The sequence below is a fragment of the Xiphophorus couchianus genome, chromosome 24 (genome assembly GCF_001444195.1).
Source record: "Xiphophorus couchianus chromosome 24, X_couchianus-1.0, whole genome shotgun sequence".
NCBI lineage: Eukaryota > Metazoa > Chordata > Actinopteri > Cyprinodontiformes > Poeciliidae > Xiphophorus > Xiphophorus couchianus.
In genome coordinates this window covers 475,035-498,622 of record NC_040251.1, presented here as the reverse complement: position 1 = coordinate 498,622, position 23,588 = coordinate 475,035, and the positions used below count along the sequence as shown (strand labels likewise).

The following is a 23,588-nucleotide window of genomic DNA, read 5'->3' as shown; positions in this document are numbered from 1 at the left end:
ATCTCATCAAAGTACAACTCGGGGGATTTTTGGGCTTGTACTAACAGAAGTAAACAACACCAAAATAGTGTACAATAACACTTTATTAAAATCATGTACACACCAAAAATCCTATGACAAATCATGCATTTAGTATTCCAGTAACAGACCTGCACAATGTCGATGTAGCTAAAACAGACATATGCTTAAAATAACAAAACACACTTCAAACTGATGGTAGAAGCTGACAGAACAAGTCATAGAACTCAAATCTAAAGGAGTGGATTATTTACAGCACATAGAAATGCAGCTTGTTTTTGTATTTCATCATAAAGACGTTCTGCAACAACACGTCCTTGTCTATCAAATTAAAAGGCGCCAAACACAGACAGCAGCAACCGCTCAATGAAAAGAGAAGAGATAAGATTCAACAAAGAAGTGGAACCTCAGCGTGCAATGATGTTTTATATGAGTCAGCAGAACCAAAAAGGACTAAGCTAAAGCATTCATATTGTATATCAAAGGCATAATAAACAGATATGCAATTGTGACATAAAAAACATAATTTTTTAGGTATCAGTACTTAATTTTTCAACTAAAAAACAAGAAAACAATCCTTTAAAAATGGCCTTTAGCATTATGTCTTGGTTGCAGCAAAGATGTTAGCGACTAGCTAACTGGCTGCTAGTTAGTCTGGCTATTAACATGTTAGCAGCTAGTTAGTCAGCTTAACCAAGCAGCTACTCTACAGGTCTAGTTTGGTGCGTGAAAATCCATCAGGAAACAGTGTAAACGGTTTAGAAAAGAAAAACTAAGCTAAACAGAGAGTGCAGCATTAGAACTAGGGCTAGTAATTTCAAACAGTTCAGAAATAATTAACTTCTACAGCTAGGAAATAAAGCAGCTCATCATAACAAGAAAGTTTCTTGCCATTTAGATACAAGATCGTAACAATGAAACACTTTGAGGAATAAGACTTATTTCTCATTGTAACCAGAAAGTTTCTTGTTTTAAGGAGATACTGCAGCTTTATTTATATTCCAGCTTTAGCAGCTAAATGCTTCCGTAAAACTGTACAAAGCTCTGTGGCAGCTTTCTGTGTTTTTCTAAAGGTCCCTCACAAATACAAAATTCAATTCTGTACATTTACTATTTGCACTTTCAATTAGCCCTTGGTTACACGACAATCAGTTTACATTAAAGCTCCTTCAGCCCTGGCTGAAGGAGCCATGCTGATAAAACATAAAACAGCTACATAAAACACTTATGACCAGTGTCTTATAAAACTAAAAACATCTCAACGAGTCACACATCATGTTTGTCTCAGAACTCCCATTATAATAAAAGTTCTGAGTTTCTTATCTCTGAACTATATATATATATATATATATATATATATATATATATATATATATATATATATATATAATTATTATTATTTATTTATTTTTTCCACAAATGATGACCAATTTTTCTGGCAGCTCAGTGGCCAACTAGAAGATTCTGACTCATTGTGGGCTGACCAGGACAGTGGCTGAGATTACTTCTGTTTTCCTCATCTTTGAATTATTTGGGAGGTGAGATTAGATACTCCACAGTAAACAGAAGCCAACGCCACAAGCATCCTTTCCTGATGGGTACAAGGTTTTTATGGAAGATACTGGAGCAAACAGATTTCCTGCAGTGACTCATTACATGAAACCAACAAGTTAGCAAACATGAAAAAGACAAAAATGAAGTTTACAAGAGTAACATAAAGTCAAAACACATCAACATGAAGCCCTAAAATCATTACAAAAAATTATATTCTGACTGTTGCTGAAGCTCAGAGTAAGATAAGCTGGCTGTCATTTTGTTCTGGATGTGTTGGTGGAACTTGTGGCTCTTTTCTGTACCAAAGACGTCTTAAGGCTGTTGGCTGAAAAGTCGGATCAAGTTCTGGTTCAGGATCTAGTTGTTCCGGAGCAGGTTGCTAAAAACTGAAAAGCAAAAAAGAAAAAGAAAAATTGATCACAAAGGCTACTGGTGAACAGTAGGTATCAGACTGCTCACACCCAAACTGTGTTTTCCACTTTACTCATTCCATATCTTTCACTAGAGGATGAGTTAGTTAGTTTCCTCCAAGTTCTTGCCATTGGTGTCAAGGCAGGTTTCTTTTTTTTAGATGGAATTATTGGTATTGTAACAGAACTTTGAGAAGTTCAAGTAGAACACACACACACAAAAAGGCTTAGATCTAATAACTGTCACACAAACACAATAAACCAAATTAGCATTTGATCCAAAATGCTAATTTGGTGGAGGGGTTTGAGTGTCCCAATGATCCTAGGAGCTATGCTGTCTGGGGCTTCATGCCCCTGGTAGGGGCAGACAGGTCCTAGGTGAGGGACCAGACAAAGCGCAGCCCGAAGACCCCAATGACGAAAGAAAACCTTAGACTTGGTGTTCCCTCGCCCGGACGCGGGTCACCGGGGCCCCACTCTGGAGCCAGGCCTGGAGGGGGGGCACGATGGCGAGCGTCTGGTGGCCGGGCTTTTACCCATGGAGCCCGGCCGGGCTCAGCCCAAAAGGGAAACATGGGCCCCCCCTCCCATGGGCCCACCACCCGTGGGAGGGGCCAAAGGGGTCGGGTGCACTGTGTGATGGATGGCGGCCAAGGGAGGGGACCCTGGCGGTCCAATCCTCGGTTGCAGAAACTGGCTCTTGGGACGTGGAATGTCACCTCTCTGGTGGGGAAGGAGCCGGAGCTAGTGTGTGAGGTCGAGAGGTTCCGGCTAGAAATAGTTGGTCTCACCTCGACGCATGGCTCTGGTTCTGGAACCAGTCTCCTTGAGAGGGGCTGGACATACTTCCACTCTGGAGTTGCCCAGGGTGAGAGACGTCGGGCAGGAGTGGGCATACTTGTTGCTCCCCATCTCGGCGCCTGTACGTTGGGGTTTACCCCGGTGAATGAGAGGGTAGCATCCCTCCGCCTACGGGTGGGGGGACGGGTTCTGACTGTCGTTTGTGCTTACGGGCCGAACGACAGTTCAGATTACCCACCCTTTTTGGAGTCCTTAGAGGGGGTACTGGAGAGTGCTCCTCCTGGGGACTCCCTTGTTCTGCTGGGGGACTTCAACGCTCACGTGGGCAGCGACAGTGAGACCTGGAGGGGCGTGGTTGGGAGGAACGGCCCGCCTGACCTGAACTCGAGCGGTGTTCTGTTGCTGGACTTCTGTGTTTGCCATGGATTGTCCATAACGAACACCATGTTCAAGCATAAGGGTGTCCATATGTGCACTTGGCACCAGGACACCCTAGGCCGCAGTTCGATGATCGACTTTGTCATCGTTTCATCGGATCTGCGGCCGAATGTCTTGGACACTCAGGTGAAAAGAGGTGCGGAGCTGTCCACTGACCACTACCTGGTGGTGAGTTGGCTCCGGTGGTGGGGGCGAAAGCCGGTCAGACCTGGCAGGCCCAAACGTGTTGTGAGGGTCTGCTGGGAACGTCTGGCGGAATCCCCTGTGAGACGGAGCTTTAACTCCCATCTCCGGCAAAACTTCGAACACGTCCCGGGGGAGGTGGGGGACATGGAGTCTGAGTGGACCATGTTCCGTGCCTCCATTGTCGAGGCGGTCGATCGGAGCTGTGGCCGCAAGGTTGTCGGTGCCTGTCGCGGCGGCAACCCTCGAACCCGTTGGTGGACACCTTCGGTGAGGGATGCCGTCAGGCTGAAGAAGGAGTCCTATCGGGCCTTTTTGGCCTGTGGGACTCCGGAACCAGCTGATGGGTACCGGCGGGCGAAGCGGCATGCGGCTCGGGCGGTTGCTGAGGCAAAAACTCGGGCGTGGGAGGAGTTTGGAGAGGCCACGGCTTCGAGGCGATTCTGGTCCACCATCCGGCGTCTCAGGGGGGGAAGCGGTGCAGCACCAACACTGTTTATAGTGGGGATGGTGTGCTGCTGATCTCTACTTGGGACGTTGTGGGCCGGTGGGCAGAGTACTTCGAAGACCTCCTCAATCCCACCAACATGCCTTCCACTGAGGAAGCGGAGCCTGGGGACTCTGGGTTGGGCTCTCCAATCTCTGGGGATGAGGTCGCTGAGGTGGTTAAAAAGCTCCTCGGTGGCAAGGCCCCGGGGGTGGATGAGATCCGCCCGGAGTTCCTTAAGGCTCTGGATGTTGTAGGGTTGTGTTGGTTGACGCGACTCTGCAATATCGCATGGACATCGGGGGCAGTTCCCCTGGATTGGCAGACTGGGGTGGTGGTCCCCCTGTTCAAAAAGGGGGACCGGAGGGTGTGCTCCAATTATAGAGGGGTCACACTCTTAAGCCTCCCTGGCAAGGTCTATTCCGGGGTACTGGAGAGGAGGGTCCGTCGGATAGTCGAACCTCGGATTCAGGAAGAGCAGTGTGGTTTTCGTCCTGGTCGTGGAACACTGGACCAGCTCTACACCCTCGGCAGGGTCCTGGAGGGTGCATGGGAGTTCGCCCAACCAGTCTACATGTGTTTTGTGGACTTGGAGAAGGCGTTCAACCGTGTCCCTCGGGGAACCCTGTGGGGGGTTCTCCGGGAGTATGGGGTACCGGGCCCTTTGATACGGGCTGTCAGGTCCCTGTATGACCGGTGTCAGAGTCTGGTCCGCATTGCCGGCAGTAAGTCGGACTCGTTTCCGGTGAGAGTTGGACTCCGCCAGGGCTGCCCTTTGTCACCGATTCTGTTCATCACTTTCATGGACAGAATTTCTAGGCGCAGCCAAGGTGTTGAGGGGATCCGATTTGGTGGCCTTAGGATCTCGTCTCTGCTTTTTGCAGAGACGAGAATAATGTGGTCCTTTTGGCTTCATCAGATCGTGATCTGCAGCTCTCGCTGGAGCGGTTCGCAGCCGAGTGTGAAGCGGCCGGGATGAGGATCAGTGCCTCCAAATCCGAGGCCATGGTCTTGAGCCGGAAAAGGGTAGAGTGCCTTCTCCAGGTCAGGGGGGGTGTCCTGCCCCAAGTGGAGGAGTTTAAGTATCTCGGGATCTTGTTCACGAATGGGGGAAGAAGGGAGCGGGAGGTCGACAGGCGGATTGGTGCAGCGTCTGCCGTTAAGAGGGCGTTGTACCGGTCCGTCGTGGTGAAGAAAGAGCTGAGCCAAAAAGCGAAGCTCTCGATTTACCGGTCGATCTACGTTCCCACCCTCATCTATGGTCATGAGCTTTGGGTCATGACCGAAAGAACGAGATCGCGGATACAAGCGGCCGAAATGGGTTTCCTCCGTAGGGTGGCTGGGCTCTCCCTTAGAGATAGGGTGAGAAGCTCAGTCATCCGGGAGGGACTCAGAGTAGAGCCGCTGCTCCTTCACATCGAGAGGAGCCAGTTGAGGTGGCTCGGGCATCTGGTCAGGATGCCTCCTGGACGCCTCCCTGGTGAGGTGTTCCGGGCACGTCCCACCGGGAGGAGGCCCCGGGGAAGACCCAGGACACGCTGGAGGGACTATGTCTCTTGGCTGGCCTGGGAACGCCTCGGGATTCCCCCGGAAGAGCTAGAAGAAGTGGCCGGGGAGAGGGAAGTCTGGGCCTCCCTCCTGAAGCTGCTACCCCCGCGACCCGACCTCGGATAAGCGGAAGAAGATGGATGGATCCAAAAAACCTTTTAGGATATTCTGCTAATGTGGACTTGCTATGCTAAAGATCAAAAGTTGTTTTTGGAACAACATGTCCTTTAAAGAGCAATTGTTTCCTCAATAAAAAGCAGGAAACACCTCCCACAATGCATCTTCTTTAACTATTTGAAATAAAAAAAGTAATATTTAATTTTTCTTATTGACTGTCTAATACAATGTTTCCAAAGATAATCTCTGATTGGTTGATTAGGCCTCATGGTTTAGATTATATAAATGCTGATTCAAACTGACAATACAAAATATGAATAAGAATCCATAAACATGTCTACCACAGTTAGTTTCTATAAAAGCAGCAAAAATCCTTTTACAAAATTTACATGGAGTCACTAAATGACCTTCAGGTCCACTTCACACATTAGTGAGGAGATTTTTACTGTCAGCCAAACTACAAATGTCACAGAGCACCTCAATAGTTTGGGTCAAAAGCCGTCTGGGAAAGATCCGAAACTCTGACCTTCAATCAGTGTTGTGGTAAGTGTGGTCCACTGACCACTAGGGGTCCTCCTACTGGAGGACCACCTTTGCTTCTCTTTGTTTGCAGGCCTGCTGTCACACCTGGAACCACTTCCTCCTCCTCAGGGAGCTGCAGGAAATCTTCAGTGATCCAGTTTTTCCCCTGGGTATTTTTCTGTGACATGGCTGACTGGAACCCACCGGTTCAGAGTTGCTTTAGAACCATAATAAATGGAACATTGACCAACATATTTGAAGTGTATTGATGATTTTGATGATCATCAAAATATAATGTTTGTTTCTGGTTTCTTAGTTGTTGACTGTATGCTGTTTTTATGACTTCTGCATGTTTTGCATATTAGTGTTTAAATGGGGACTTTCCTTTGACTAATTTCTTTCCTGTTTTGTAGTCAGTCAGGGAGTTTAGTAGTTTTAGTTTTTTGTTTAGACGAGTGATTTTGTTTTCTCAGCTGTGATGGGATGGATTTTTGTTGGTTTTGTCTTAGAAACCCAGAACAAGGCCACAAGGTAAAGATTCTCCTTTGAACTGTCTCTCCCAGTCATGGAAATTTTCTTCTCAGATAGCTTCCTCTTTTGTTTCTTTACATAATTAATCACTAAAGGGTAGAATTTACAGTAGTTGTTAAAATAATCCTAGATTTGACATCTCGTTGCTTGTACTTGTGACAGTGCAATGACAATAAAGTTGAATTCTATTCTATTCTATTATATGTAATTATTTGATTTTAAATAAATCTTTTTTTTATTTATGTTTAGTTTATTTCACAAGTCCTGCCTTGGCATACCAAACAAAGAAGCTGGTTGCCTATATCTGCCAGGGCAATTTTTGCCCTTCAAAAAGCATATTTCCCTAACTATGTGACTGACTTCGTTAGATCAGGGTTGCCTCTGGCACCAAAGCAGACTAGTTGTATTATGAAATATAAACCTTTTGTGAAATATGATCTTTGGCCTTCTGGATAATGTATAATTGAAGGTGGATGTGTTTGTGGATAGAAACCACTATATGAACTCTAGAACCAATATTGGTCAAATCTACACTATGTGATACGTTAGGAGTTCTTGACTGTGGGAATCCACAGTTACTCACTCTGGTTGTCTCCTGGGTTAGACTGACCACCTTGGTGACCTTTCTCTGGATCTGCACCTGAACAAGTCAAACTCTCATTAGGACCAGGATGTCGCTGTGATCCAGCAGCTTCCACCATGTGTGAAGAAATGCAGAGGAGAACACCACTGACCTCCCTGCAGCTTGAAGCAGAGCTTCTTCTTCTGATAAGCAAAGTAACTGGACGCGGCTCCCACCAGAGCGACACCTACAGCACTAATGATTCCTGCAAGTGGTCCAGAACCTGCAGCAACAGAGAAAAATGTTTGGTTAAGATTCCATTCATCTTAGAACAATTTGACATAATTTATAAATTTTTGCTTTAATAAGAACTGAAAAAACTGAGATGGCATAATAAAAATTGTATTCACCTTCTTCATTTCATTGAAAAAGTGGAATAAAATAATAGTTTCACAACTAAACGTTTTCTTTTGGGGGTTCAATCTTGCAGTGACGCATGTTATCCACAAGAGGGAAGTAAATATCGTACTAAAACCAGGAAGTGAGCAGTCCCAGGCTGCAGGGCATTGACGCGCTCATGAGTCATGCGTGTCTTGTGATGATTCTCTGCGCTAACAAAGGGAGTTGTCCCCACATGAAAAGCAGAGCGGATTCCAGCTTACGGAATGACTTTCTGCTGAGGAACCTTCGGCATCTGCTCTCAGCATAAACTCCAGATTTCCCCCACAAACAGAGCGCCTGAACGGGTTCTGCACAAGATTCTGGATCTTGTGCAGAACTTGACTAAAGCTGCTCCCTCCCACTGCAGAATGGTGCTCTCTAATGTTAGCACGCATATATTTTCACATCTCCATAGTAATTGGAAATCAGCAGTAATTGTTACTGCTACTTTGTCAACAAAAACCCTTAGAACAGGAAATTGTTTAACCTTGTTCCGTTTACAGCCATTTCCAAACATATTCGCATTCCTTCACTTTGTTAGATTCAGTCCGGCTCCAACAACAGAGTCGAGTGGAAGCTTTCAGGATTTCATCTGCATCTATGTGAAGTTATTTCCAAAATATCTGATAATTGTGGCATGTAATTGTATTCAAAATCCCTTCTAAGTTGTTTTTTAATGACTTATTGCGTGACCAAATTTATTCAAGTCGTATTTTAATTCTCATTTTTCTTGTATATATTTTTTTTCTTTCTCCGAAGAGTTTTTGCGGCGCTGGTGGCTCGTATTTTTTAGGGTTAGGCAGACAGGAAGGAGGGTGAGGAGTGGGGGGAAGACATGCGGTAAAGGTCGTCGGGACCGGGAGTCGAACCCGCGACGTCCGCGTCGAGGACTAAGGTCTCCAAACGTGGGGCCACCACAGCACGCCCCCTCACTTTTCTCATTTAATGGGAACACCATTAGACAAAGTTTTGTAATGGGAATACAGCTACTGAGAGCATCGATCAGGGAAGCAGCCAAAACAGACAGTTTGATCTTTTTGCAAAGCAATATATTGCTTTGTGTGGTGAAAATCTTTCACCCTCAAAACAGTCTCCTCACAATGTTGCTGTGCTATCGTGATGGTGATGCTTTTCTATGTCAGAACTGATAGGTAGATGGATGGAGCTAAATCCAGGAAAATCCTGGAAGAAAATTTGTTGGAGGCTGCAGACAACTAGAGGTTCCTCCCAGCAGGACAACTAATTTTAGCATGCCACACTTTTCAGACTTGTAAGAAAATATCCTTTATTTCCACAACACAGTTCTTAACCACCTCTTGCCATTTATAACATAAAATCTATAGATGTTTGTCTGGATTAAATGTTTGAACTATGCAATGTCAAGGAACAAACTGAAAATTACACAGAAATGTTTGCAAAAACAATATTGCAAAAAGGGGACTCATTCAAGATTCAAAGTATAAGTGCAAAAAATTTAACAAAACTTTTGATCCGTGTTCATAGAAGAGCACATTAATATTGATCAAGCAGAGAACCTGCACAGACAGAAGTGGGCTGTAGGTTAGCATGGCTCCGTTAGCAGAGCACTCTGAACACTGACTATGATAAGAATGTGAGCTCAGGCTGCTGATTCACAGGGATCCAAGGTGAGACAACAGATCAGCAGAAATGAGGCATTTCAGTCATCAAGCCATGACAGCAGAACATATAAACAAAACAAGCAAACCCCAAATATAAAGTCAGCTAAATTTTCACCAGACAACCTCTGCTTTTAGAAGCCACAGGAAGGAGCAGCAACATAAAAGTTTATTAATGGATCTTAGCAGCTAGATTCATTTGTAGGACTGAATTTTTAGTTATGGAAAAACAAAAAGTTCTGATTTAACAAAAGGGGCCCGGCTGCTGGGCTTAAGGTTCTGCTGAATCAGCAGCTGTCTCACATTTCACTCTGGAAATATAAATTAGCTGAAATCAGTTTTGCAAAAACTGGAAATCAAAACAAAACCCTGATACATTAATAACCATATTTAACACCACAAGTAGTGGTTAGTTTATTTTCAGAACAAAGTAAAAAAAAAAAAAAAGAAAACAGATGCAACAAAGTCTGAGTCCCACCAAAACATCAGGATTGTTTTTTTACAGTACATCCTCCTTACAAAGAAAGAGCTAAAAATATATGAAGGTAGAGGGCGGCCCCACAGTCCAAATCCCAGTGGCCACATGGGAAAATATCTACTGTATGCAGCACAGCTTATAGTAGTAGAAAAAACCCCATCTGAGAGAAACTTCTATTTTAACCCCACAGGAGCAAGAAAAAAACAACCCAACGGAAATCACAGAAGAAAAGTGCAGCCAAGCTACAGCTGAAACCAGATATTTATATCAACCAACATTTTTTTCATCATTGTCTGAAGTTTAGTCTCACCAAACTTTTCTTGTTTTAGGTCCAGTTAGCATTAGCATAATTATTTCCATTTGCTAACTGCCAGAAAACTTAACGAGAAAATTTATTAGATAATTTTTGTAAGTCTCCTCAAATTAAAAAGTTTACATACTTTTGTTTAGCATCAGGTCTTTTAAAATGTACAATTTGAGTCAAACGTTTCCGTATCCTCCCACAAACTCACAACACTTTGCTGGAGTTTAAAAGACCCCGATGCTGACCATAAAAATGTATGTAAACTTTTGAATTTGAAAAGAAATCTCTAAAAAAATTGTCTCACCAAGTTTTCTGGCACTTAGCAAATAGAAAGAATTCTGCTAATCCTAACTAAGCTGCAGCAAGAGAGGTTTGGTCAGATTTAATTTCAAACAGTGAAAAACAAATTTGTTTGTCTTTTTTTATTGGCTGTATGTGAACATCTGGTTTCAACTGCAAATACTGAGCAGGGATGGTTCTGCAAGCCAACAGCGTGGGTCTAACTAATGCTCATGGCAGATTCCGCAGGAGCTCCATAGCCCTCTCTAACAGGGGGTTCAAAACGTTCATTAAGTTGGACATCCACATAAAGAATTCCTCTGGCATGTTAGCATTTAGCATCTTCAGGATTTGGCCCCACAGAAGGTCTGGATCTGCAACGACACACAATCGAAGCAGGAATTTAGCTATGACAAACCAGACCAGGACTGGCAACATCAAACTGAACTGAGCCTCACACCATCTCCATCTCTGGAGGAAAAGCTGAATGAAACTAAGTGGGAACCTCCAACTCACACTCGCTGCCTTGTAATCAGACAAACTGAATTAATACACAAAGATTCCAGCCCAGTCTTCACAGAGAAGCTATGAGGAAGTTGTTCTGGGTGAGTGAGGAAAACAATAAGCTGTTAAATAGACTCTGTTAGAAGAGAAGCAAGAAGTTCCCAAAGAACAGTCCAGAAAACATTAATCCAACAGGAAACCATCAAGTTGCCCAAAGAGAGTTTACACACACAAAGGCAGGAAGAAGGAACTCTCGGCTGCATACTCCGATCACCATGACTGCAATTTTCCTGCACGTAATGTTATGCTGTATGTCGCACAGCAATCTGTAAATGTGCCGCACACACCACAGGGACAGATAAAGTGTTCTCCAAAGGCATCAATTCATTTGTGTAGTCATCACAAATATCTTCAATTCGCTGTGTCCGAGTGAATTCTCCAACGCTCGTGGCTCTGTGGCTGCTATCGTCAAAACAAGTGTGCAACCGCTTCTTCAAGCAGTGGCACTCTGCCTCAGAGACAACAGCTTGTGTTGCAGAGTTCAGAGTCAGGCTTGGAGCTCAGAACTCCAAGCCAGTCTGTATGTAGTTAGCCATGAGCAACTCATCACGTGAAGCCTTATCTCCTACTTTGTCCAGTTCTGCTCATTAAATGGTGGAGCTTGGAACAACTAACACCTCCATCTCTCAGGGAGGCCTGCTATGAATATCTGTCACCTCCCTCTTCCAAGGAGGGATTAGGAAGAAATCAGAATTAATGAACACACAGAAACATTATCTAAATGTAACTACAAGGCTACATAATACAACAAATATTTGATAATACTAATAATACAATTTACCCAACATAAACGCAGCAGCCTCTGCTGGGGTACGTTGCTGGAGTTGATCAAAACTTGGGAAAATAAAAAGGTCAAGCTTCTTATAGACTCAGTAAGTTTAGGAAGGAGAAGTATGAGTTTCAGCAAATACACAGCCTGATGAAAGTATTCACGCCCTCACACCGTCATGGGGACAGAGCAGGACCACAGTCAGATGGTGGACAAGGATTATATTTACAACTCCTACATTTAACTACCAATATGCCCAGAGATTTAAAGAGCATCAGCATCCATAACGACTCTGAAAATACTTGGCTGACATGAGTAACAACATTTCATTTCTCTTTTGACTAAATAAAAGTTTAGGTAGATCTGAAGAGTTTAAACAGGAGTTCCTGCAAAACTTCCTAAGCTTGATTAGTGGATTTTTTATATATATTTAGGGGTCTCAGAGTGAAAGACACTGAATGAACATCTACATGCCACATATTCTATGTTGAAAACCAGGCATTAATTTCTGCTAACTGTTATGTTCCACTTTGTGATGATGTATCACCTAAAACCAGAGAAAAGACACCAATTTAATGCAGAAGTTTAAGAAGTTCTTAAACTTTGGGGTGCTGTGGTGGTGCAGGGGTTAAACACAACCCACATAAGGAGGCCTTAGGTCTCGATGATGCTGTCGCAGGTTTGATTCCCAGCTTGGTAACCTTGGCCCCATGTCCCTTTATCTCATTAACTATTTTCCTGTCAATTCACTATCAAATAAAGGGCTCTAGAGCCAATAAAACCTTTAAAAATAAATCTTTGAACATTTGCAGAAGTTTCAGAAGCATAGACTTTATCTGGGCTCTTTAAAAAAAAAAAAGACAAAAAAATGTTCCAATAACTGGTTCCTCTCTCTAGATGCTGCTTTGATCAGTTTACAGCTCATTTTATAGAAGAGGTTTACCTTGAGGTTTACCAGCTCCACCTGCGAAAAAAATCAGAAACCAAGTCAGTCTGTGTTGTTCAACCCATAAGAGCACATTAGCTTAATAAAAAAAATATATTGCAGGGAGTAAAATTTAATATAGTCAGATAAAGGCTGATGGCTTCCAAATGGTGAAATGCTAAAAGTCATGTGGTCTGTCTGCTGAGCCCTCCAGCAGACAGACCACATCCTGGAGAACTATTGATCGAAATAGACTCTTGGCAGCAAAGTAAAAGAGAGTGGCTTAAAAGTTTCTCATCTCACTCTTCAATTTTAATCTTCAGCACTTACAGTACATGCCTGCTCAGTCATCTCAGCAAAACCTAGCACTGCTACAGCTGATAGCATCAGAGCTAAAGAGCAACATGCAGAACTGTGGTACAAACCAAACCAAAAGCACAGGAACTTACCTTGATCATCATAGCCAGGGTCCACTGCACGGCCTGGATGCAGAAGAAGAAGTAAAGTTTGTCGAGTTAGAGATTTTTAGCTTCTGGGTCAATAGAAGAAGCAAAAATGAACCTGTTTTACATTTTCTTTTAGAAAACTAAAGTTTGCACTTTGCCTGGATCTATGACTACCTCACAAACAGACCACAGTTTGTGAGACTCAAGAACTGTGTGTCCAACCAGAAGATCAGCCACACAGGAGCACCACAGGGCCCTGTACTCTCAATGTTCCTTTTTACTCTCTACACTTCAGACTTCCACCACAAGTCTGACTTCTGTCATCTATAAAAATACTAAGATGAATCTGCAGGTGTATCAGAGATGGACAAGAGGCTGAGTACAGAAATCTGGTGAACAGCTTTGTGTCATGGTGTGAAAACATCAACTCATTTTAAATGTGAACAAAACAAAGGAGATGATTGTAGACTTCAGGAGAAACAGGATTAGATAAACCCTGTTTCCATCATGAGAGAAGAAGTGGAAATGGTTGAGGAATAGAAATATCTTGGTGTTCATCTGGACAACAGACTGGACTGGAGACGCAACAGTGAAGCGTCTATAAGAAGCAACAGAACAGACTGGACTTGTGGAGGAAGCTAAGATCCTTCAAGATTTGCAGCAAGATGCTGTAGATCTTCTAGAAGTCTGTTGTTGAGAGAATCATCTCTTCTGCTGTCATTTGTTGGGGCAGCAGCACCAGAACCAGGGACCTAAAAACGCTCAACAGCCTGATAAAGAAGGCTGGTTCTGTTCTGGTTCTATTTTAGGGGTGACTGTGGAGAAGATTATACAAAGAAGGACTCGTCATAAAATCTAGAAAGTTATGAACAGCCCTGACCAGAGGCCTCTTGTAGCTGTATAGCGGACAGCTACAAGAGAACTGTCCTGCCAACAGCCATCATCATGTGTTGGCATGATGACGGCCAACACATGATGGCCATCATCATGGCCATCATCTGAAAGAGATTGAAGACTCTTTTGTTTCAGAGACTGAAACAACATTTGATTTCCCTTTGGGTTCAATAAAGTACTTTTGAATTGAATTATTTTCATGTCTTAGTACTAATAGAACTATCAATGCTCCCTCTGGCATTTTGTGCTGAGAACTTGAAGTGGCAAATAACTTATGGAAGTTCGGGGCAGCACCATGACTGGGATCATGGGAATATCAGGCTTTGCTTTTGGGACATTTCTACTATTTCATTTGAATCCTAAATCAAAAACATTGTTCTGGATGTGCTGTACTGGTTTGGACTTTCAAATGGGCAGATTTAAAGCACATGTTTAGCCTGAAAATAAACATACACTATATATGACAGCAAGAATATTTCAACAATAAAATATTGCATGTAATTAATATAATGTTGAAAAATCCAACAAGCACAAACCAGAAAAGTGGGACTCCGTTATATGATTCTCTAGAATGGACCAGTTCAAGCAGAATAACCACCAGTTTTCACATTCCATCCTTCAGTGGATTTTATGTGACAGAACAACTAAAGAGGTGCAGATCTGTAGCGCTGAAAGGTAATGACTCATGGTCGGACATATTTAGCAAATAAACATCTGAATAGTGTGGCAGACAGTTGTACTCAGCCCTAAGTCACAACTTTGACTTAATTAAATAGAAGCTACTTATTTAGAAAGATATATCAAATGATGTTCAACTTATATCACCTGATTCTCTTCAAAGATATTTGCTCTTGTGTGAATAAAGGGCTTTCCAGTAACAGTCAGACTTGCAGCAAATCTGAAGAAGCCTCTGACTGAGGACTGTTGTCTGACAGTCTCATGACTGTCATGACATGTTAAAATTTCAGGCAGCAGAGAGAATATAAAAAAAATTTTCTCACTGTGTGAAGTTAAATCAAACCTAATCTGTCTTGTTTTAGGTTAAATGGAATTACCAAAATTATTTCTATTTCCTAAATGCAAGAAAACTTGGCTACTACATTTTTAATAATTCTGTTCATAACTTCCCTCAAATTCAAACGTTGACATACATTTGATCAGTGCCAGGATAATTATCTTTTAAACTTTATGACTCAGGTCAAGCCTCTTGGGTTTCCTTCCACAAACCTCTGATAGGTTAACTGACACATCTGAGTTAATTGAAGGAACACATGTGGATGTATTTAAAGGCCACACCTGAAACACGCTGCTTTCTTGTTTCACATCATAGAAAAGTCAAAGAAATTCAGCCCAAATATCAGGAAGAGAAAAGAATAAATGTGTTTATGTCTCTGTATTCAGTTTATATGTCAAAATCTGGTTTTAGTTGTGGCACTGCCACACACGTTGATGCCAAATCTCACAGAAATGCTCATCTCCAACCTTGAACCATCAGTCCACACGGTAAAACCAGACTGGAAGCATGAGATTCTGCTCTCCTCAAACCACAGCACATCATCAACTATCAGCTTCTAAAGACGGTAGACATTCATGTGGTCCTACCTCCAGAGCGTCCTCCATCATCAGGCTTGTAACCATCATTGCTAACATCCATCAGGTCAGAATCATCAAAACTTCCTCCTCCTGGAAGAAAAACAGAGCAGTTCAGGTCCATGTTTGACTTCCCTCCCACATATCAGGACACATCTATGTTTTTCAGGCTCATATTGGTGTTGTAGTCTTTGCATTGTGTGAACTCGGCTTCATAGCTCTAGTTCTGGCTTATCTACTCACTATAGTGAGTAGATAAGTAGATGCTTATCTACCTTATCTGCTTATCTACCTTATCTATCTTATCTATGCTTATTTACCTTATGTGAGTAGATACACACATACTGGTGTATCTACTCACTGAGGTGAGTAGATAAGGCTGCTACACCCACTCACTTCCACTCACCTCCACCACTTGGTTTGTACCCAGGTTTTTTTGGTTTCTCGGTGGGGCCTGCACACAGAGACGAAACGGTCATCAAGATCTGAATAAGGCAGTTGCTTTAATTGATTGTTTTTCCTGTTGAAAGGTCCAGAACTGGAGACATCCACAAAGTAACGTGATTGGTCAATGGTTTAACACATAACTGAACAAGGATTCAGTTCTAGTGCTTTTATTCCAAATGTTAATGTTTGCTTGAAATAAGAAGAGGTGGACGACATGATGCTGAGAACAAATTGTGATTTTTGTCCAACAAAATAAAGAGAACTTGTACAACAGTTGCCTTGATGTACAGTAGTGATCCTAAATATGAAAAATTGTCCATCTCATCCCTTTTCTCCCTTAAGAATCTATAAATATGGGAAAGCTCCAGGTGTGTAAGGATTTTGCATGGCCTACCTGGTTTGACAGCATCCTCCAGGTCAAAGCCACCTGCAGCAGAACACACACCCATCAGGTCACTTTGCCAACATGTAAACAGGTAAAACCTGGTTCCAGTTTAGCTTTCAGCTCTCTACACGCTTTAAGTGTAGCGAAATGAAACCCGATCCTACCAGAATTTCCAGAACTTGGCTTTTTGGGCGCAGGTGTTGAATCTGTACAAAGAAAAACTAATGTTAATAATGACATAATAAATGGCTCAAGGTAATTAATCCATTGTTAGATGGGTGTTAGGAAAGTTTCTGGAAAGCAGATTTGTATCTTACCTGGTCCAAAAGCATCGGAGAGGTCCAGCCCACCTGAGGACAGGAGAAGTATTAACATTGCAGGGATTTTTCTATTTGATCACACAACCTGTCTCACATGGAACCAGATTATCCCTGCCGCACAAAACACTTTTCAGTCATTCTGAAAAACACACACTTCATGCAACCTGAGCATACAGCTAAAACAAAGTCCAGTTTCAAACCTGTCTGATGACTTCAGACAGTACTCCAAGTAAAACATGCTCAACAAACTCAGCCACTGCATGATTGGGTCCACATGTTCTGCAGCGTTCAGCAAAATAAAACCATATCCAGCAATATTGGGTCGTTCTTCTGTCCAATCAGAGACCTTGATTCACCACTAACAAGATGAGTTCTCTACAGGATAACCCTAACCCTACAGGATGACGACAGGATCTCTTGCAGCTACATGAAGTGCATGTGGTTTCATTTATGAAAGGGTAGTCATAGCAACCTGTGCATGACAACATCTAGGTCATAATGTGCAGAAGAGAGAGGCTGGTATCTCAGTGGTTTTCTTGCCTCACCACCCTTGCCTTGAACAAATGCCAGTCTGTGTCTCAGTATTCTGAAGTTTTACTTCTGTAGCTTCTCAGACACACACAGCAGGTCACGCCCACTGTCCAAAATCATTTCACACTCTTTGATAGTCCTTTAGAAATCTGTGGAAACACCGTGGAGACATAATCCCGACTGGATCTGGGAACAAATATCGTCAGGCTAAAAAAACGCACTTACTGAGGAATAGGGTTAGGGTTAGGAGTAAAGGGCTAGGGGTTGTTTTTTTTTTCTAGAGCAAATCTGAACTATTTAAAAAGATAACGCTGCTCAGGAAAAACCTAGCCACAATGCAATTTGACACACATTTGACTGGAGTTTGCAAAGCAGCCAAACAATCTCATTGGCTCAGTTCAACGATCTCATCCCTCAGTGTCCGTCATGTCCCTCGTGTGATTAAGTGACATAGTTGCAAAGAGTCAATAGAAAAAGCTGACTAAGCTAAAAGCTGAATTCAATTTGATTCAAAACTAAAAACAATAACTTTTTGCCATGATTTAGTTTTTCAAAACAACTGAAAAACTAAATCCTTTCAGCTGCACAACATCCAAAACCAGAAGGAATAATTGTCCTAACATACAATACCTCAAGCAAACAATGCTGAACAAATGAGAAGAACAAATCAGACCTAATGTAATAGAGCCACTCTAACACGCTGCCTCACCATCAGCAACACAACGTTAAACAGAACTGGTGTTTCCTGCAACATTGCTCTGGTTTAACATTTCACTTCCTCTAGGAAGAAAGCATAACCTTATTAAAACATTGTGTGATGCACAGAAATATCTGTTCCTGTTTCTGTGCAGGAAACAGGAACAGGAAGTAATTCAATCAACAGGCTGAGATGGAGAATGTCGAGATACAAACCATCACTTCCAGATTTCTTTGGAGACCCTGGCTGCTCTTTAGGTTTTTCTGTTGTTGGGTCTAAAACGAATGAAAGTGCATATGCAGAGTTGATGATTCTGCTTTCAGTCATCTAAATGACCAATGTGCTCAAACAGAGAGAGTCTCTCACCTGGTCCAAGAGCGTCTGAGAGATCAAATTCTGTATGACAAAGAGTACCATGGTTAGAGTTACACAGTGTTACACACATTTACATATAGTGACATAAAATCAGATTAAATTCCCTTTTGTTCCAGACATGTCCATCCACTTCCTCAGTATTTGGTAGAATTGCCTTCAAATTCTCTGACCTAAGCTTCCAGAAGCCTTTAACAAGAGTAATTTGGGCCACTCCTCCTGACTGAACTAGTACCTTCCTATGATTGCTGCACATGAACCTATCAGAAGCTTACAAAGTCATGACATCAGCATCTGGGCATCAACTAACCAGTTAGGGGCATACACAGCACAGTTACAGTGTGTGTAACCTTCTGGCATTTAGACCCTTCAGGCATTTATGGTCCTTTGGATATAAAGTTTAACAAAAGGTTTAGTCTGCTATATCAGACACTGAGGAGAACTCAGATCTGTGTCTATTCATGAAAACATGGGGTTCTTATGCAGTTTAACGATAGATTGTTGACTCCTCTTACACAGTTCTCTGTTTTCTGCTTAACAACAGAAACATGTTGTTTCTGTTACAGTTTTGAGGAAATCTTATAATTTCTTTGGTGGTTCCCATGGCAGCAATGACTGACATGCAGAGCAGCTTTAAATAGCATGAGTCATCACTGAAAGCAGAGAGGGTTCTGCTAGTCTTTCTGGGTGCAAACTATTTAAAGCTGGGAGCTTTGGATACAAAGAGCTGACCAACAGCAAGGGAAACTCTTATGAACTGTAAAAACACTTGCAACTCAACTCAAGCTACTCTATTATGATTGAATAGCTATTAGCAAAGATAAAACATTAAAATCAGGATGTCTAACCTGAACCAGGGTTCTGATAGTTTGGTACTATTCATTATAGTTTTGTTTTATTTTATTGTGACTTTTTGTTTGTCTGATACAGTTAGTTTTAATTAGCTTTTAGAGTATGTTTGCAAGTTTTTATTAGGAATTACTAGTTAAATATTGTTTAGTTTTAGTTTAGTTTGCTACTAGTGATAGTAGTAGTTTTAGTTTGGTAATTTTTAGGTGCAGAATTCAAAAAGGTCAAAGTATTATATTGTGATTATGTAGATATTGATTGGGCAAGCAGAATATACCATTTTCAAAACATTTATTCAATTATTGCTGAACAACAACTGATGGTGTTTTATCCCATCTTTTGCTGGGTAAGAGCTTCCAGAACATTTATGGAGTACCATAATTTGCCGACAGCTGATGTAAACTTGTTGTGAGGAAAAATAAACTATTTCACATCAGTTCGAAGGCAGAGATTCACAAATATCAAAATGAAGATATTATACATATAATTTCAGTTTGTATTAGATTAATAGTTCCAGTTACTTGTAGTTTTCCACATTAATTACCATTTTTATTCATTTCAGTTACTGAAAATATTTCTCTATTTCAGTCTTTGTTATTTTGTTAGACGTAGCTAACTATGCTAACCTGGACCTGAACGCTGTAGTAAATGGGCACATAATGAATTAAAACAACTTTTCTATGCATCTATCTAGTTCTATCCAGAATATCTACTGTTCATGGTCAGTGATGTCACCATCTTCAAGGTTATGATCCATTTGAACCTTAGAAGTCATTGGTTGTGGATGAGTTGAATATCCTAACAAATAAAACTTGCCTGAAGACACACTTCACATATGCCTCAGTAATTGTCAACAGTAAGTTCAATTTTCAGCTCCAGCTGTAAGTTAACCTTATTGACTTAGATCATGCCTGTGGTTAACAGTGTCAACCTGCAGGTGAAAAATATGTAGCTGATTAATCAAAGTTCATTGTCTTTACAATAAAAAAACAAAAAGAATTATTTGTTGAAATGTCAAATGCACATAGAATTATGGAGTTGTGCAAATATGCTCATGAATACACCCCTCAAGGTGTGTGTGTTCATCAGTGTCAATATAAAAACAATGTATCAGAATCAGTTGTAAACATGCTCTTTATTCAGAAAGCCCTCAAAACAATTAAATAGTCACATCAAAATGTTAGAAACGTTGTCGTTAGTGTGTTAGCGCTTTCTCACACACCCCAATAAATTAGGGTGTGTGAAAGAATGTATCACTGACAGGTATTAATGTAAAATACTTTGTCGAAAGGCGCTTTATCAAGTTCGGTCAATTTACTTGTATTAGCTTACTGGCAGATACGCCATATCCAAAATGCAAATGAAAACAAAAAGCAAATGCTAAAACCGGTCAAACAACATGCTGAGATCAAGCTCCAGGGAAAAGGGAAGGGAGAAAGCTAGAGATGAGTAATTTTCATATCTTGAGAGACTTGCCTCCCTCTAAATATCTTGATTTCCAGATCTACTGTCACAACTTTTTAAAAAACATTAACACAGGAGTTGCATGTTTTCATTATGGGGCTTGTCTCAAAAAAGAAAAATAAATCAGCAGGAAGGCCCCTAAGGCTGACTGTAGCCTCGCCTTCAGCCTTTTAGCTTTGACCTAATGGATAAATAAAGCATCTCTCCTACAAACCCACCAAGATGGTGGGTTTGTAGGAGAGAACTTTCTTGCAGTCACTGGAATCTTTAACACAGATTATTAAAAATCTGGTGTTAAGGTAAACCTTAGCTAAGAATGAGATGTGATCCAGAAGTTTAAGCAGATGGCATTTCCCTCTATTGTAGCTAATAATAAACCACCTAGAAGGTAGTCCACAAAAATGATACAAATTTCTAAAAACAAACTTAACCACAAAGAAAAATCACTGAAACAAAATCTAAACAGATGGAGAAACCAGCTGCAATATTCTAACAGATAACCTTAGATTCAGAGTAGCAGGAGCAATCTATACGAGACACCACGAAGCGAAAAGCTGAATTTAATTCAATTCAAAAATAATTGAAACAAAATGTAATTTTAAGCCATGATTAAACAGCATAACAACTCCAAAAGTAAGACTGAAAGAAAAATAGCCTGTCAGCTGCACAGATGGGTGTAGTGACATTATTACTTAGGTTTAGGTTTCACCAGTTTTCAGTTCATCTCTTTCAATGTAGAAGTTAATTTCAAATATCAGCTTCATCAGGAGCTTATCTCTCTTTTAATCTCTGTTGCTAACTGTTGTGAATTTTAAACTGGTTCATCAAAGACATCACTCAGAGGAAAGGCTTTTTGTTGCTGTGCAAAAATTGTAATGCTGACTTTTCTCCCAGAAACATATTTTGATACTAAACTTAAGAGCTCTCTGTTAACCATGGAACAAATCATTCAGATTTACTTTTTATCATCCACCACAAATATGTAACAAATTTAACAACTCTTTCCCTCCATTAACCATTATTAATCATTAAATAAAAGGGAATTGAATAAAGACAAGCCAACAACAAATATCCAGTTTTACATAGAGAGGAATTAAAAACCAAAAATATCTTAAATACACCTGGATAAACAATCTGTTGAGATCTTTCTAAAGGAGCATTTATATGTTCAATAAAAGGAAAGCTGAATGAACCTCCTGTAAATGTATTGCCAGCTTTTATAGGAAATGTTATCATTAAGACTAATTTGATTGATTTACCTAAAAAGGCCAGCTAAGCATTTTATTTGATGCATATCGTTCCCCAATGAAACAAAATACAAAGGTTAACATGCAAATGTCCAGAGAAATCTAATGAAGCAAGTCGTTATCCCTCTGAGCCTCAAAGCTAATAAATTATTAATAATATAATATGTGGTTTTGTGAGACATAGCAGCTGTAATATTAGACTTGTTCTATAACTTATTGATTATGCAGATGTTGTGAGCTCAGCGGTTTGAGGTTTTATTTCTTGTAACGAAGAATCCAAAACAGTCAAACACAGTTCACCATGTCAGACACTAAACGTTTTTTAGCTCCAGGTTGTGAAAACATAACCAAACTGGAACCTCTAATAGATGATATAATCTCCTACCTGCAGAAATATCTTTCTGAAGAAATATTGTCAGAGAATGTAACCTCTGCCAGCATGCTGATGGCACAGTTTTGTTAGTCAAAGAATAAACTCAACTATTCTCTCAGCTTTATGAATGATCCATGATTCATCTAGACTAGATTATCTGTAAACTGTTTCCATTCTGTCCTTTAACAAACGAAAAGCAGCACACAAAACTCTTCTGTACAAAAACTTAAATATACTTTTGATGAATAAATCACTTTTTCCTCCTAAATGCTTCCACAGATTAAAAGGTCGTGCTTTATTTGATGATTCAGAGATCTGTATTCTTATCAGAAATACAACTTTACAACATTTTAACGTTTCACTTTGTAAATGGAACTTGGTAACTCAGTTCCTAAAGTTTTCATTCAACTTTTTGACTCCAATAAAGATCCGTCCCAATCTTCTTTGACCCTTTAGATTAAATTAAAATATCAAACGAAACAACACATGAAACTACGCATACAACTTATCAGATAACACAATGTAAACTGGAAAATGGCTGCACTTCAAAATTCCTCATGGAATAAACTTCGTTAAAGGAAACCTGTAGTAAACAAACTCTCCCAACTTCTTGCAGAGGGACGACGCAGATACTAAATCCTCCTTTTCTATTGGGAACTGTTGTGTTACTGTAATCCATGTTGCTGCACTGTGATACTATTCAGTCCCATGGTTTTATTTATGTACCCTATAAAAACTGAAGCATTGAAGCTGAGTGCAAAAATGACCTGATGGAAAAATCAGCGCTCACTGTGATTAACTCCTATTTTCCCCAATTATTTCATCCTGCTACTTTGTTTCTGAGATAATAAATGTTTCTGACGGATACATTTATTTACTTTCTGTCTGTCTGTCTGGCTGTCTGTCTGTCTGTCTGGCTGTCTGTCTGTCTGTCTGGCTGTCTGTCTCAACAGCACTGAAACATTCTGAATCCCCCCACAAAGAAAGAGACTAAAAAGTTTCAAACTGCAAACTCACCGTCCTGCGTTAATGTTGCAGCGATGAGCAAAAGGAGGGAAAGTATCCGTAAACAAAAGTTCATCCTCAGGCCGGGTGGAGGTAGTCCTGAAGTCTTTACTGGTTTTGATCCAGTTCGCGTGAGCTCCGAGGGTTTGTGGCCGCCAGTCTGTTCCCCTGCGCTGAGCTGGGCTGAGTTGAAGCGGGTGTAGAGTTACACTGTGAGTCAGCGAAGCCTCTGAAGCGCAGGCTGGGTGTGTCAGCCAGAGAGGGCGTGGTTCTGGTCCGCCAACACCCTGACTGAGTCACCCTGGCCAGAGTTCTGTTAACAGACACCCATCACCGTCACGTGTTGGTTTAATAACAGAGTGATGGCTCTGACTGACAGGCGGTGAAGGTCTTCTTCTTC

General features: G+C 41.3%; 1 protein-coding gene across 2 annotated transcripts; it reads right to left on the bottom strand.

Annotated features, from left to right (window-relative positions):
- Positions 1–65: 65 nt before the first annotated feature.
- On the bottom strand, positions 66–23,407 carry cd99 (CD99 molecule). Of its 2 annotated transcripts, XM_028010080.1 has the most exons (13): positions 23,201–23,405; positions 18,245–18,274; positions 18,094–18,153; positions 16,648–16,680; positions 16,495–16,536; positions 16,340–16,372; positions 15,905–15,952; positions 15,511–15,591; positions 13,018–13,050; positions 12,587–12,607; positions 7,344–7,454; positions 7,193–7,249; positions 66–1,958 (listed from the first exon to the last, which is right to left on the bottom strand). In XM_028010080.1, exons 1-13 carry the CDS (start codon positions 23,262–23,264, stop codon positions 1,930–1,932), a joined length of 642 nt encoding a protein of 213 aa, XP_027865881.1. In that variant the 5' UTR covers positions 23,265–23,405; the 3' UTR covers positions 66–1,929. The 2 variants fall into 2 exon arrangements, with proteins under 2 accessions (XP_027865881.1, XP_027865882.1); XM_028010081.1 differs by lacking the exons at positions 66–1,958; positions 7,193–7,249; positions 7,344–7,454 and adding an exon at positions 8,881–10,684 and having other exon boundaries at positions 23,201–23,407.
- Positions 23,408–23,588: the final 181 nt, after the last annotated feature.